The sequence below is a fragment of the Rhinopithecus roxellana genome, chromosome 14, assembly GCF_007565055.1.
Source record: "Rhinopithecus roxellana isolate Shanxi Qingling chromosome 14, ASM756505v1, whole genome shotgun sequence".
Classification (NCBI taxonomy): Eukaryota; Metazoa; Chordata; class Mammalia; order Primates; family Cercopithecidae; genus Rhinopithecus; species Rhinopithecus roxellana.
The window spans coordinates 102,925,446-102,939,715 of record NC_044562.1 but is presented as its reverse complement, the minus strand read 5'-3'; the positions used below and the strand labels follow the sequence as shown (position 1 = coordinate 102,939,715).

General features: G+C 36.6%; 1 protein-coding gene across 15 annotated transcripts in view; it reads left to right on the top strand.

The window, feature by feature from the left end:
- Positions 1-14,270, top strand: part of SLC4A10 (solute carrier family 4 member 10) — a 391,444-nt gene that overhangs the window by 184,574 nt on the left and 192,600 nt on the right. For 14 of the 15 annotated variants that reach the window (XM_030916975.1, XM_030916973.1, XM_030916978.1 and 11 more), the window contains one exon: positions 1,542-1,688. The exons of the other annotated variant lie outside the window; for it this stretch is intronic. In XM_030916975.1, the coding sequence (XP_030772835.1) occupies positions 1,542-1,688 (147 nt within the window). The remainder of the gene's footprint in view (positions 1-1,541; positions 1,689-14,270) is intronic. 15 annotated transcript variants of the gene reach the window in all.

Sequence of the window (14,270 nt, the reverse complement as noted above, 5' to 3'; positions counted from 1 at the left end):
TTTTGGCTTTTGCTGCCATTGCTTTTGGTGTTTTAGACATGAAGTCCTTGCCCATGCCTATGTCCTGAATGGTACTACCTAGATTTTCTTCTAGGGTTTTTATGGTATTAGGTCTAACATTTAAGTCTCTAATCCATCTTGAATTAATCTTCGTATAAGGGGTAAGGAAAGGATCCAGTTTCAGCTTTCTACTTATGGCTAGCCAATTTTCCCAGCACCATTTATTAAATAGGGAATCCTTTCCCCATTTCTTGTTTCTCTCAAGTTTGTCAAAGATCAGATGGCTGTAGATGTGCGGTATTATTTCTGAGGACTCTGTTCTGTTCCATTGGTCTATATCTCTGTTTTGGTACCAGTACCATGCTGTTTTGGTTACTGTAGCCTTGTAGTATAGTTTGAAGTCAGGTAGCGTGACGCCTCCAGCTTTGTCCTTTTGACTTAGGATTGTCTTGGCAATGCGGGCTCTTTTTTGGTTCCATATGAACTTTAAAGCAGTTTTTTCCAATTCTGTGAAGAAACTCATTGGTAGCTTGATGATGACATGTATCTACCGTTACAGTATCAAGGATGGTTTAACTTCCCTAAAAATGCCCTATGCTCCACTTGTTCATCCCTATACCTTCTCCCTGATGCCCTGACAACTGCTGATGTTTTTACTGTCTCTATAGTTAGCTTTTCCAGAATGTCATATAGTTGTAATAATATAGTATGTAGCTCTTAAAACCTCTTTCACCTAGCAATATACATTAATCATTCTTTCATGCCTTTTTTTGTGGTTGATAGCTCATTTCTTTTTCCAGTACTCCCACTTTATCTGTAGGGGATACATTCTAAGACCCCCAAAAGATGCCCGAAACCTCAGATAGTACTGAACCCTATGTATACTGTTTTTTTCCTACACATACATACCTGTGATAAAATTTAATTCATAAATTAGGCATAGTAAGAGATTAATAATAGCTAATAATAAAATTGAATAATTATAACAATATGCCAGAGTCACAAGTCTTGTGCCTTGGGACTTAATTATTAAGTATAGTAAGTGGCCAATATCAAGTGTAACATATAGAAATAGAAGAACAGAAAAACCTCTGTGGGATTTGGCATTAACATAGACCTTAGTGAAACCTGTTTTATTAGAGATAGTGATTTTTTTAAAACACTTAACTGTGAAGGGAAGGGAATTGATGAGATAACACAATTGTCTGAAGGTAAAGAGAAGATAAAACAATTTTTTTTGTTTCTAATGAGAAGAGTATAATTAAGCATGGGGAGTAGATACATAGAGATTATAAAGACAGTGATGATTACAAAATATTTAACCAAATAATTAGTATTATACATGTTTGTGATAGAGCCATGGTACACTTAATTAGGTAAAATGCCAAAAGACAGTGCCAAGCTCCAAGCTTTACATATCACAAACATAAAAAATGACTTGCTGAATTAAATTAAATTGAGTCTCCATTAACATGTAAATCATCATATCTGTGCCCTGGAATAATTTAGAGTTTAATTGTTGTGTTTACTTCCGTTTGAAGGTCATCGAACACTATTTATTGGAGTACATGTGCCCTTGGGAGGAAGAAAAAGCCATCGACGTCACAGACATCGTGGTCATAAACACAGAAAGAGAGACAGAGAGAGAGATTCAGGATTAGAGGATGGAAGGGAGTCACCTTCTTTTGGTAAGAATCCTTCTTCTTGTTTTTATTAAATTAATTATTGTAATATACTTGCTGGTACAATTATGATTAGGAGTAATACCTTATACTCATAAAATTGTTTATACTTTTTAAAAACATGTTGGGCAGGTTGGAGAGAAGTGGGAGAGATAAAGCTTGGTCTTTGTTTTTCTCTTATATATTTGCTTTGAGAAGCTGAGTATTGATGAAGATTTATGATATAGGAAATACAACTGAGTAAAGCTCAAAAACTCTTCTTAATTTGTACAAGTAATCATCATTACTCAAAGTGCTTTGAAAATCCAGGGGAAAATGCCTTAATTTAGTTCCCATTTGCACTTTTGCTGATGGTGCCCAACTTTCAGTCTTAGGATGTTATATTAGTCCATTTTCATGCTGCTGATAAAGACATACCTGGACTAGACAATTTACAAAAAAAAAAAAAAAAAAAAAAAAGAGGTTTAATTGGACTTACAGTACCACGTGGCTAGGGAAACCTCACAATCATGGTGGAAGGCAAGGAGAAGCAAGTCACATCTTACATGGATGGCAGCAGGCAAAGAGAGCTTGTGCAGGAAAACTCCACCTTATAATAACTATCAGATCTCATGAGACTTACTCACTATCACAAGAACAGCATAGGAAAGACCTGCCCCCATTATTCAATTAACTCCCGCTGGGTCCCTCCCACAACATGTGGAAATTCAAGAAGAGATTTGAGTGAGGACACAGCCAAACCATATCATTCTACCCTTGGGCCTTCCCAAATATCATGTCCTCACATTTCAAAACCAATCATGCCTTCCCAACAGTCCTCCAAGGTCTTAACTTGTTTCAGCATTAACTCATAAGTCCATAGTCCAAAGTATCATCTGAGATAAGGCAAGTGCTTTCCATCTGTGAGCCTGTAAAATCAAAAGGAAGCTAGTTACTTCCTAGATACAACTGAGGTAAAGGCATTGGATAAATACAAACATTCCAAATGGGAGATATTGGCAAAACAAAGGGGCTACAGGCCCCATGCAAGTCCAAAATCTAGCAAGGCAATCAAATCTTAAAGCTCCAGGATGATCTCCTTTGACTCCATGTCTCACATGCAGGTCACGATGATGAAAGAAGTGAGTCCTCATGGTCTTGGGCAGCTCTGCCCTTGTGGCTTTGCAGGATATAGCCCCCCTCCTGGCTGCTTTCATGGGCTGGTGTTGAGCATCTGACACTTTTCCAGGCACACTATTCAAGCTGTCAGTGGATCTTCCATTCTGGGGTCTGGAGGACAGTGGCCCTTTTCTCACAGCTCCACTAGGTGGTGACCCAGTAGGAACTCTGTGTGGGGGCTGTAACACCACATTTCCCTTCTGCACTGCCCTAGAAGAGGTTCTCCATGAGGGCCCTGCCCCTGAAACAAATTTCTGCCTGGGCATCCAGGCATTTCCATGCATCCTCTGAAATCTAGGCGGAGGTTCCCAAACTCCAGTTCTTGACTTCTGTGCATCCGCAGGCTCGACGCCATATGGAAGCTGCCAAGGCTTGAGGCTTGCACCCTCTGAAGCCACAGCCTGAGCTCTACATTTGTCCCTTTCAGCCATGGCTGGAGCAGCTGAAATGCAGGACACCAAGTCCCTAGGCTGCACACAGCATGGGTACCCTGTGCCTGACTGAGAAAACCACTTATTCTTCCTGGGCCTCTGGGTCTATATGGGAGGGGCTGCCATAAAGACCTTTGACATGCCCTGGAGACATTTTCCTCCTTGTCTTGTGTATTAACATTTGAGTCCTCATTACTTATGCAAATTTCTGCATTTGGCTTGAATTTCTCCTCAGAAAATGGAATTTTCTTTTCCATTGCATTGTCAGGCTGCAAATTTTCTGAATTTTTATCCTCTGCTTCCCTTATAAAACTGAATGCCTTTAACAGCACCAAGTCACTTCTTGAATGCTTTGCTGCTTAGAAATTTCTTCTGCCAGATACCCTAAATCATCTCTCTCAAGTTCAAAGTTTCACAAATCTCTAGGGCAGGGGTAAAACACCACCACTCTCTTTGCTAAAACATAACAAGAGTCACCTTTGCTCCAGTTCCCAACAAGTTCCTCATTTTCATCTGAGACTGCCTGGACCTTATTGTTCATATCACTATCAAGCTTTTGGTCAAAGCCAGTCAACAGGTCACTAGGAAGTTCCAGACTTTCCCACATTTTCCTGTCTTCTTCTGACCCCTCCAAACTGTTCCAACTTCTGCCTGTTACCCAGTTCCAAAGTCACTTCCACATTTTCAGGTATCTTTTCAGCAGCACCCCACTCTAGTAGTATCAATTTACTATATTAGTATGTTTTCAGGCTGCTGATAAAAACATACCTGAGACTAGGCAATTTACAAAAGAAAGAGGTTAAATTGGACTTACAGTTCCACGTGGCTGGGGAAGCCTCACAATCATAGCGGAAAGCAAGGAGGAGCTAGTCACATCTTAGGTGGATGGCAGCAGGTAAGGAGATCTTGTGCAGGAAAACTCCCCCTTATAATAACCATCAGATCTCATGAGACTTACTCACTGTCATGAGAACAGCACAGGAAAGACCTGCCCCCATGATTCAATTACCTCCCACTAGGTCCCTCCCACAACACCTGGGAATTCAAGATGAGATTTGGGTGGGGACACAACCAAACCATATCAGATGTGAACCTTTTACTATTGTGAATGCTGTCTCTTTGGAAGTATATTCAGAATACCATAATAAGTGTTTTTGTAGTTGTTAAAAGGTTCTAAGTGCCATGAGAGCCCGTGTACATGACATAACTGAGAACCTGGCTTTCAGTTCCTTGACCATCCCATCTCTTGTGACCTTCTCTGTCATTGCACTTAGTTCACCTTCTCATCCATATTCACTCCATCCCTGAAGTCACCAATTCATTTATCTTTCTCTCTGACCACAGCTTCACTCCTTTCTTGCTGTGCAGCTACTTAACCCCTCTACTTTTCTTCTATCCATAAGTTTGTCTTTATTTGTTTATCCTACTCTGATTGCATAGCATGCAGTTTTAGGAATACTTTAGCATTACTAGTATTCCATCAGTATTACTAGTAATCTATTTAGTAATACTAGTATTTTAAATGTCTTAGGTTCTAAGTTTTAGTTTTATTCACGCCTTTACTGCCTCTTTTGTTTTCATTTTTAATAGGAAACAGCATTTTATTTAAAATATTTTAATAGATTTCTTAAAGATGTAAATAATTGAATTAAACTTAGTTTATATTACTTGTATGAATTAATTTACATTTTGTTAACATTCATGAAAAATAATTTAGCTAGGTATGCAATTCCAAATTGACAGGTATATTAACTCAGAACTTTGAACATAATATCTACTTATTTATCGATTTCATGAAGATGTTAAGAAAGGAGGTGAAAATCTATTGTTGCACTATGGTTAATTTGGATTTTGTATTTTTATGAGTTTAAATCATTTCCTTTATTTTGGTATTTAGCTTTACATTTATTATGATATTTTCAGGCACATATATATGCCTTTTATGCTTTTCTTGGTTGATATTTAATGAAAATGTGTATTAATAGTTCTTTAAAATGCTTAAACTTGTCCTATTTCTATTATTTTCTCTTCCATTTATTTAAATTCATTTTTTCAAATATTCATTAGGAATATTCCTTTCAATTTCATTTTCAACTTATTTTGATCCCTCTTTTATATTTTTTCCTCATCCTGACATTGAAGTGTTTATTTTAGCTAATTCATTTATTCATATTTTAGCTCACAGTTTTTAAAAGCCTTGCTCATATCCCTCTACTTTCTTTAAACATTTTGACTACGTATGTCTTTCATTTCTTTTACTTTGGATTTAGGGGGTACGTGTGCAGGTTTGTTACCTAAGTATGTTGTGTGATGCTGAGATTTGGGGTACGGATGGTCATATCATCCAGGTAGTGAGCACAGAGTATACTTTTACAACCCTTGTTCCCCACCCTCCTTCCCAGCTCTGGTGATTCTCTGTGCCTATTGTTCCCATCTTAATGTCCATGAGTACTCAATGTTTAGCTCCTAATTATGAGTGAGAACATTCAGTATTTGGTTTTCTGTTCCTGAGTTAATTTTTTTAGGATAATGGCCTCCAGCTGCATTCATGTTACTGCAAAACGATATGATGTCAATCATTTTATGGCCACATAGTATTCCATGATATATATGTATCACATTTTCTTCATCCACTTTACCATAATGGAACCTAATTGATTCCATGTCTTTGCTATGGTGAATAGCACTGCAGTGAACATACAAGTGCATGCATCTTTTCGGTGGAATGATTCATTTTTCTTTGAGTATATTCCCAGTAATGGGATTGTTGGGTTGAATGGTAGTTCTGTTTTAAGTTCTTTGAGATATCTCCAAACTGCTTTCCACAGTGGCTGAACCAATTTTTATTCCCACCGACAGTATGTAAGCATTCCATTTTCTCTGCAGCCTTGTCAGCATCTGCTATTTTTTGACTTTTTAATATTCACCATTCTGACTGGTGTGACATGGTGTCTCATTGTGGTTTTGACTTGCATTTCATTTTTTCACCACTTGTATGTTTTCTTTTCCTTCTTTTCTGTTCATGTCCTTTGCCCATTTTTAATAGAATTATTATTATTTTTTGCTTGTTGATTTGTTTAAATTTTACTTGTGGATTCTGGGTATCAGACATTTTTTGAATGCATAGTTTGCCAATATTTTCTCCCATTCTGTAAGTTCTCTGTTTAGACTATTGAGATTTGCTGTGCAGAGGCTCTTTAGTTTAATTAGGTCCCACTTGTCAATTTTTGTTTTTGTTGCAATTGCTTTTGGAGACTTAGCCATAAATTCTTTGTCAAAGTTAATGTTGGGAAGGGTATTTCCTAAGCTTTCTTCTAGAATTATTATAACTTAAGGTATTTAACTCTTTAATCCAACTTGAGTTAATTTTTGTATATGGTGAAAAGTAGGGATCCAGTTTCATTCTTTTGTGTATGGCTTGACAACTATCCCAGCACCATTTATTTAATAGGGAGTCCTTTCTCTATTACTTATTTTTGCTGACTTTGTTGAAGATCAGATGATTGTAGGTGTTTAACTTTATTTCTGGGTTCTCTATTCTATTCCATTAGTGTATGTGTCTGTTTTTGTGCCAGTACAATGCTGCTTGGGTTAATGTAGCTGTAGAGTACAGTTTGAAGTCAGGTAATATGATGCCTCTGACTTCGTTCTTTTTGCTTAGAATTGCTTTGGCTATTTGGGTTCTTTTTTGATTCCATATTAATTTTAGAATAGTTTTTCTAATTCTGTGAAAAACAACATTGGTGTTTTGATAGATAGTATTGAATTCTATAAATTGCTTTGGGCAGTATGGCCATTTTAATGATATTGATTCTTCCTATTCATGAGCGTGAAACATTTTTACATTTACTTGTGTTGTCTCTGATTTCTTTCAGCAGTGGTTTGTAGTTCTCCTTGTAGAGATCTTTCACTTCTTTGGTTAGATGTATTACATTTTTTTGTGTGCATTGTAAATGGGATTGAGTTTTTAACTTGGCTCTCTGATACAATGTTATTGCTGTATAGAAATACTATTGACTTTTGTAAGTTGATTTTGCATCCTGAAACTTTACTGAAATTGTCAATTCTAGTAGCCTTTTGGTGGAGTCTTTAGGGTTTTCTATTTATAGAATTATAATCATCAGCAAAGAGAGATAGTTTGACTTCCTCTCTTCCTATTTGAATGCCTTTTATTTCTTTCTCTTGCCTGATTGCTCTGGCTAGGTCTTCCCATGCTATGTTAAATAGGAGGCAAGAGTAGGCATCACTTTCTTCTTCTGGTTCTCAAGGGGAATAGTTAAAGCTTTTACCCATTTGGTATGATTTTAGCTGTGTGTTTTTCATAGATGGCTCTTATTGTTTTGAGGTATGTTTCTTCAGTGACTAGCCTGTTCAGGGTATTTTGTCATGAAGGGATTTGGGATTCTCTTGAAGGCCTTTTCTGTATCTATTGAGATAACCATATGGTTTTGATTTTGATTCTGTTTATGTGGTGAATAGTATATATTGAATTGTGTATGTCAAACCAACCTTGCATCCCAGGAATGAAGCCTACTTTATCATAGTGAATTAGCTTTTTGATGTGCTGCTGAATTCAGTTTGCTAGTATTTTGTTGAGGATTTTGTGTCTGTATTCATCAGGGATTTTAGCCTGAAGTTTTCTGTTTTGGTGTCTCCGCCAGATTTTGGTATAAAGATGATGCTGGCATTGTATAATATGTTAGTGAGAAGCATCCCCTCATCCTCAATTTTTAAGAAGAGTTTTAGTAGGATGGGTACCAGTTCTTCTTTGTACATCTAGTAGAATTCAGCTGTGAATCCATCTGGTTCAGGGCTTTTTTTGGTTGGTATGTTTTTAAAAATTACTGATTCAATTTCAGAACTTGTTATTGGCTTATCATGTTTTCACATTACTCCTTGTTCAATCTGGGATGGTTTTATGTTTCCAGGAACTTATCCATTTCCTCTAGATTTTCTAATTTGTTTGCATAGAGGTGTTCATAATAGTCTCTGAATATCTTTTGTATTTCTGTGGGATTGGTTGTAATGTCATTTGTCATTTCTGATTGTGCTTATTCTCTTTTTTTTGTTAATCTAACTAGTAGTCTATCAAGCTTGTTTATTCTTTCAAAAACAAACTCTTTTCATTGATCTTTTGTATGGACTCTGGCATCTCAACTTCTTTCAGTACTTCTCTGATTTTAGTAATTTCTTTTCTTCTGCTAGCTTTTAAAGCCATACTTATGTTGGGGTTCCTCCATTTTTCCGTTTTCTCCTTGCCTCCACAAGCAGATATACTCTGCTGGAAATCATCATTCAACAAGGCAGATTGTAACCATTATAAAGTTATGACTCAAGGAGACCTTCAACATCTCCTCCTAATTTCATTGTATATCTCTGACATTTGAAATAATTATTTTTCAGCTTTCTTTACCTTCTTCATCATTCTCCAATATCCTCTCTTTTCACCATTACTTAATAGTAATCTTGCTTTCTATTTCAGAGGGAAAATATATCATCAGAAAGAACTCACTTTACTTTCTTCCTATTAAAAAGTTATAGCTGCAAACTTTCTTCCTATTAAACAGTTAAAACTGCAAGAAGATAAGGAAGTTTTATTTTCCTTTATGTTTATTTTCTATTCCGTCTCACCACTCTGGAAACTTATGCCATTTCTAATTTAATTGACCTCTTCCTCTTCAGATGAATTGTTCTTATCATCTTTTAAACATGATAGAGTCTCCACCATTTTAAGCAGTTCCCCAACCTCCTGTAAACCCACCTTTATTCATTCAGATATGTAAGTTAACTACATATAAATGTTTGGGGTAACAATTTTACTTTTAAATATCTCTCTATATTGCTTTATTTGCTTTATTCAATATCTGGCTTCAGTAATTATGGCAGATAAGTCTATAGTCTTTCTATTTTTATTTTATTTTTTGGGTTTATGTATTTTAATCCTGAATGTTTATAGACATTTTTTCTGTGTCCCTTAATGAAGAAATTTGCTAAGATTGACCTAATGGTAGGTGTATTAAAACTTTTCCATCCTGCATACACTAATAGTTTTCCACCTAGGAAACATTTTCCTATTATATTTTATTCTGTTCCATTTACTTTGATCTCTTTGTGAAGACTTTCTTTGCTCATATCCCTCTACTTTCTTCAAACATTTTAACTACATATATCTTTCTTTTTTTTTAACTTTGAATTTGGGAGTACATGTGCAGGTTTGTTACATGAGTATGTTGCATGAAGCTGAGGTTTGGGTATGGATGGTCCTGTCACCCAGGTCGTGAGGATAGAGTATAGTTAGTTTTACAACCCTTGTTCCCTACCCTCCTTCTCAGCTCTGGTGATTCCCAGTGCCTATTGTTCCCATCTTTATGTCCATGAGTACCCAATGTTTAGCTCCCATTTATGAGTGACAACATGCAGTATTTGGTTTTCTGTTCCTCAGTTAATTTGCTTAGGATAATGGCCTCCAGCTGCATTCATATTACTGCAAAAAGGATATGATGCCATTCTTTCTATGGCTGCATAGCATTCCATGGTGTATATGTACCACATTTTCTTTATCCACCTCACCCTAATGGCACTTAGTTGATTCCATGTCTTTGTTATGGTGACTAGCACTAAGATGAACATACAGGTACACATTAGATTTCTGATTTCTGCTCTGTATACTTTTTCTCTGTAGTTTAATGTTAGTCTTTTATATTACCATTTGATTATCTGCAGTATAAATTCTGCATTTTCCTACTTTTATTATGAGTTTTGATTTTGCTGTTGCATTTTTAGTTTTCATGAATTTCTTTCTTATTTCATCCTGTTTTCTTTACATTTTAGCCTGTCCTTTCCTGAATACTTTTTATTTTTTCTGCTTGGTAGAGTGTATTCCCAGTGATTTCTGGACATTTTCTTTTTATCCTAAAGTAGATAATTTTCAGAGCTATGATCTTCCTTTGGACTATCAGATTATTTTTACTCTCCAATGATTTTTAGTATTTTTTTATGGACTCCTAGGTTTTTTCCTTTTTTTTCTCATTTTTAAACAAGGCAAGGTAGATTCGTGCTATATCTACCCAGCTATATCCTAAGATTGCTTAATGAGGTTGATGTCAGTATGCTTCATGTTTCCAAGAGTATGTATAATAAACATCACACTTATCCAAATGCCCTGTACTTCTGCCAGGGGCAGCATGGTTGTTGGTAGCAGAGTGTGTAGAGAAAAGTACTCTAGGTATCCTGCATCACCACGATAGAAGGATGGTTGTCCACAAGAATGGGCAGATGGGCTGAGAGTATAGGATGTACTAGGTATCTTCTGCATTTTCAAATGTTTTCTCTTTCATGAGGGGAAGTCTTAGAGTGTAAAAAAAGTGACAATTTGGCATATTTTCCTCATTCAAGTTGCATCTGCTTATAGTTAGCAGAAATGCCCTATTAGACTCTAGGAGTGGATTATCTGTTGGGCTACGCTCTAATGATGAGTTTTCATCATTTTCTAGTATTTGAGAAATACATTTATATCATCTTACAAATATTTCATGAGCAAATAAAAATAAGCTGTATTTGTCATTTGTTTGTTCTCTGTGCCTCTTCTTCTTTATTTTTCCCTAACTGAATACATTATGCCAGTTTTTCTAGAACAGTGGTTCTCAATATTGACTGCATTTGAGAGTTCTAAAACTGTACTAATGCTCAACCCCTACACCAACCAGAATCTCTGTGCCTGGGGCCTAAGCATGGGTATTTTTTGAAAAGTACTCCCAGGTGATTCTTCTGGGAAGAAGGTTGATATCCTTCTTCTGGTGGAAGGTTGATATCCACTGTTCTGGAAACTTTGCTATTTAAATTTGGTTCATCAAGGGTCTAATATCCAGAATCTATAAGGAACTTAAACAAGTCAACAAGCAAAAATCAACGTGATTAAAAAGTGGGTAAAGACATGAACAGACGCTTCTTAAAAGAAGACATATAAGTAGCCAATAAACATAAGAAGAAATGCTCAATATCACGAATCATCAGAGAAATGCAAACCAAAACCACAATGAGATACTATCTCTCACCGGTCAGAATGGTGATTATTATAAAGTCCGAAAACAACAGATTCTGATAAGGCTGCAGAGAAAAGGGCATGCTTACACACCGTTGGTGGGAATATAAATTGGTTCAGCCACTATGGAAAGCAGTTTGGAGATTTCCTGAAGAACTTGGAACTACTATTGAACCAGCAATGTCATTACTGGGCATATACCCAAAGGAAAATGAATCATTCTATCAAAAGACACATGGATGTTAGTGTTAATCACAGTGCTATTCACCACGGTAAAGACATGGAATCAACCTAGGTGCTCATCAACAGTGGATTGAATAAAGAAAATATACATGTACTCCATGGCATACATTGCAGCCCTAAAAAACAGCAAAATCATGTCCTCTTTGCAGCAACATGTATACAACTGGAGGTCATTATCCTAAGTGAATTACTGCAGGAAAAGAAAACCAAATCCACATGTTCTCACTTATAAGTGGGAGCTAAACATTGGGTAGTTGTGAACATAAAGATGGCAACAATAGACACTGCAAACCACCAGAGAGGAGAGGGAGGGTGGGGAACTAGGGTTAAAAAGGTAACTATTGGATACTATACTGCCCACTACTTGGGTGACAGGACCAATCATACCCCAAACCTCAGCATCATGCAATATGCCCATATAACAAGCCTGCACATGTACTCCCTGAATCTACAATAAAAGTTGAAATTATTTTTAAAACTCACCAAACCTAAAGAAAGCTGTACTGCTAGCTTTTAAAAGTTATTTAATAAATAAACCTTTTATTTTATAACAAAAATAGTAAAAATAAATTTCTACTTCAAACAAAGTATAAAGCCAATAATATTAGCATTAAATTGAAGCTTGCCAGAATGCAGAATCTCAGGCCCCATCCAGACCTCTTGAGTCAGGATCTGTACATTAAAAATATATTTAGGTAACTGGTATGGTTTGGCTCTGTGTCCCTACCAAAATCTCATCTCCATTTGCAAACCCCATGTGTTGAGGGAGGGACGTGTAATCTCCATGTGTGGAAGGAGGAAGGTGATTGGATCTTGGGGGCGGTTTCCCCCATGCTGTTCTCGTGATGGCGAGTTCTCACGAGATCTGAGGGATTTATAAGGCAGTGGTCCCTGCTCTTTGCTCGCTCTCGCTTCTGCTGCATTGCGAAGGAGGTACCTGGTTCCCTTCTGCCATGATTGTAAGTTTCCTGAGGCCCCTCCAGGCATGTGGAGCTGTGAGACAATTAAACTTCTTTCCTGTATAAATTACCCAGCCTCAAGGAAGTTCTTTATCTCAGTGTGAAACAGACTAATATAGTAACATATATGAATCTTAAAATTTGACGACAAGCAACGCTCTAGAACGTTACTTATCAAACCTTCTGGCACATTGGAATCACCTGAGGGGCTTTTAAAAAATTATTGATGCTAGGCTTCACCCTCAAGGATTTTCATTTAATTAATCTTGGGTGTTTCCCTAGGAACTGGTATTTTTTAAAAGTACCCCAAATTATTTAATAACTACTTAAATAATTAATCAAGAATCAGATTCTGAGAAGCTTCTGCCTCTCAATTTGGTGAAACGTGGAAATAAGTCCCGTGGCCCAGATTCTCACTCTTATATTTTAGCCGCTATTTTTGGATCCCACCTACCTTTTTCCTTCTTCAATCATCTGAGTATGTTTACTGACATTTAGACCTAAATGTGGTTTATCAGTGACAAATGTTTGGCACTTGGTGGTTTCTAAGCAGTGGAACTTTCTAGATTTCACTTTTTTCAATTTCTCTAGTACTAATCATCTGCCTTCATCCTTATTCCACACTCAGTTTATTTGCTATAATAAGTACTCAGTCACACACAGAGACTTCAACCAAACCCTAAACACCATCCTATCGGATTTGGGTTTTGATATTCTGCATAGTGAGAATATATGATATTTCTATGCTGAAGGCATTAAAGAAAATTTCTGCCTACTTAAGAAATAGTTATTTTACTTGGAAGCATTCCAAATAAAATATTTTGAAGATATTTCTGCAGGTTCCTCAAAATTCTTTGGAATTCAACTTCCAAAGAAGTTTAGCATAGAGTAGAATTTAAGAGAGTATCAGGTCTCTCTGCTACAAAGCTTGATAAATGTTGTAAATTAGAGTATGAATCTGTGAAGTCATGGAATAATTTGGGCCCAAATTATGCAAGCATCAATTTAGCAAAACGATTTTTGGGAAAATGTTTGAATTTGGGCACTCTTAAAAAATTTTATTACTCCAATGTATAAGCAACATCAGCAGAATCCTGCTTTATTATAAGAGCCAATCATAAAATACAGTGTTGTTAAAACATCCTAGTTGCATTAGTGTTGCATTTAGGTAAAAGAATAGGCCTTTAATATAGCGGGAAGAGTTTATGCTTACATCACAGGAAAACAATGACTGGTTCCAGCCTACTAGATGTCATGGTTGGGCTATGATTCCTAGGTGAATCTAAAGAGGGACTGTGTGTCCAACAAAGACTGGCTTTTGGTCTGAGTGGTAGTGGTGGTGGTGATGTTTGCTCATACAGAAAACTTTTAATGCCCACAAATAAGTTCAACCTGCTTTGGCTACTGTACTTAATAAATATATTAATTTGTTTATATGAATGTGATGATGATTAATTAATTCTCCTTCCTATTGCAATCAACTCCCCAGTAACAGAAAACTGCTAAAATTTCACATTTTTTTTATAATTTTTTTTTATTATACTTTAAGTTCTAGGGTACATGTGCATAACGTGCAGGTTGTTACATATGTATACTTGTGCCATGTTGGTGTGCTGCACCCATCAACTCATCAGCACCCATCAACTCGTCATTTACATCAGGTATAACTCCCAATGCAATTCCTCCCCCCTCCCCCCTCCCTATGATAGGCCCCGATGTGTGATGTTCCCCTTCCCAAGTCCAAGTGATCTCATTG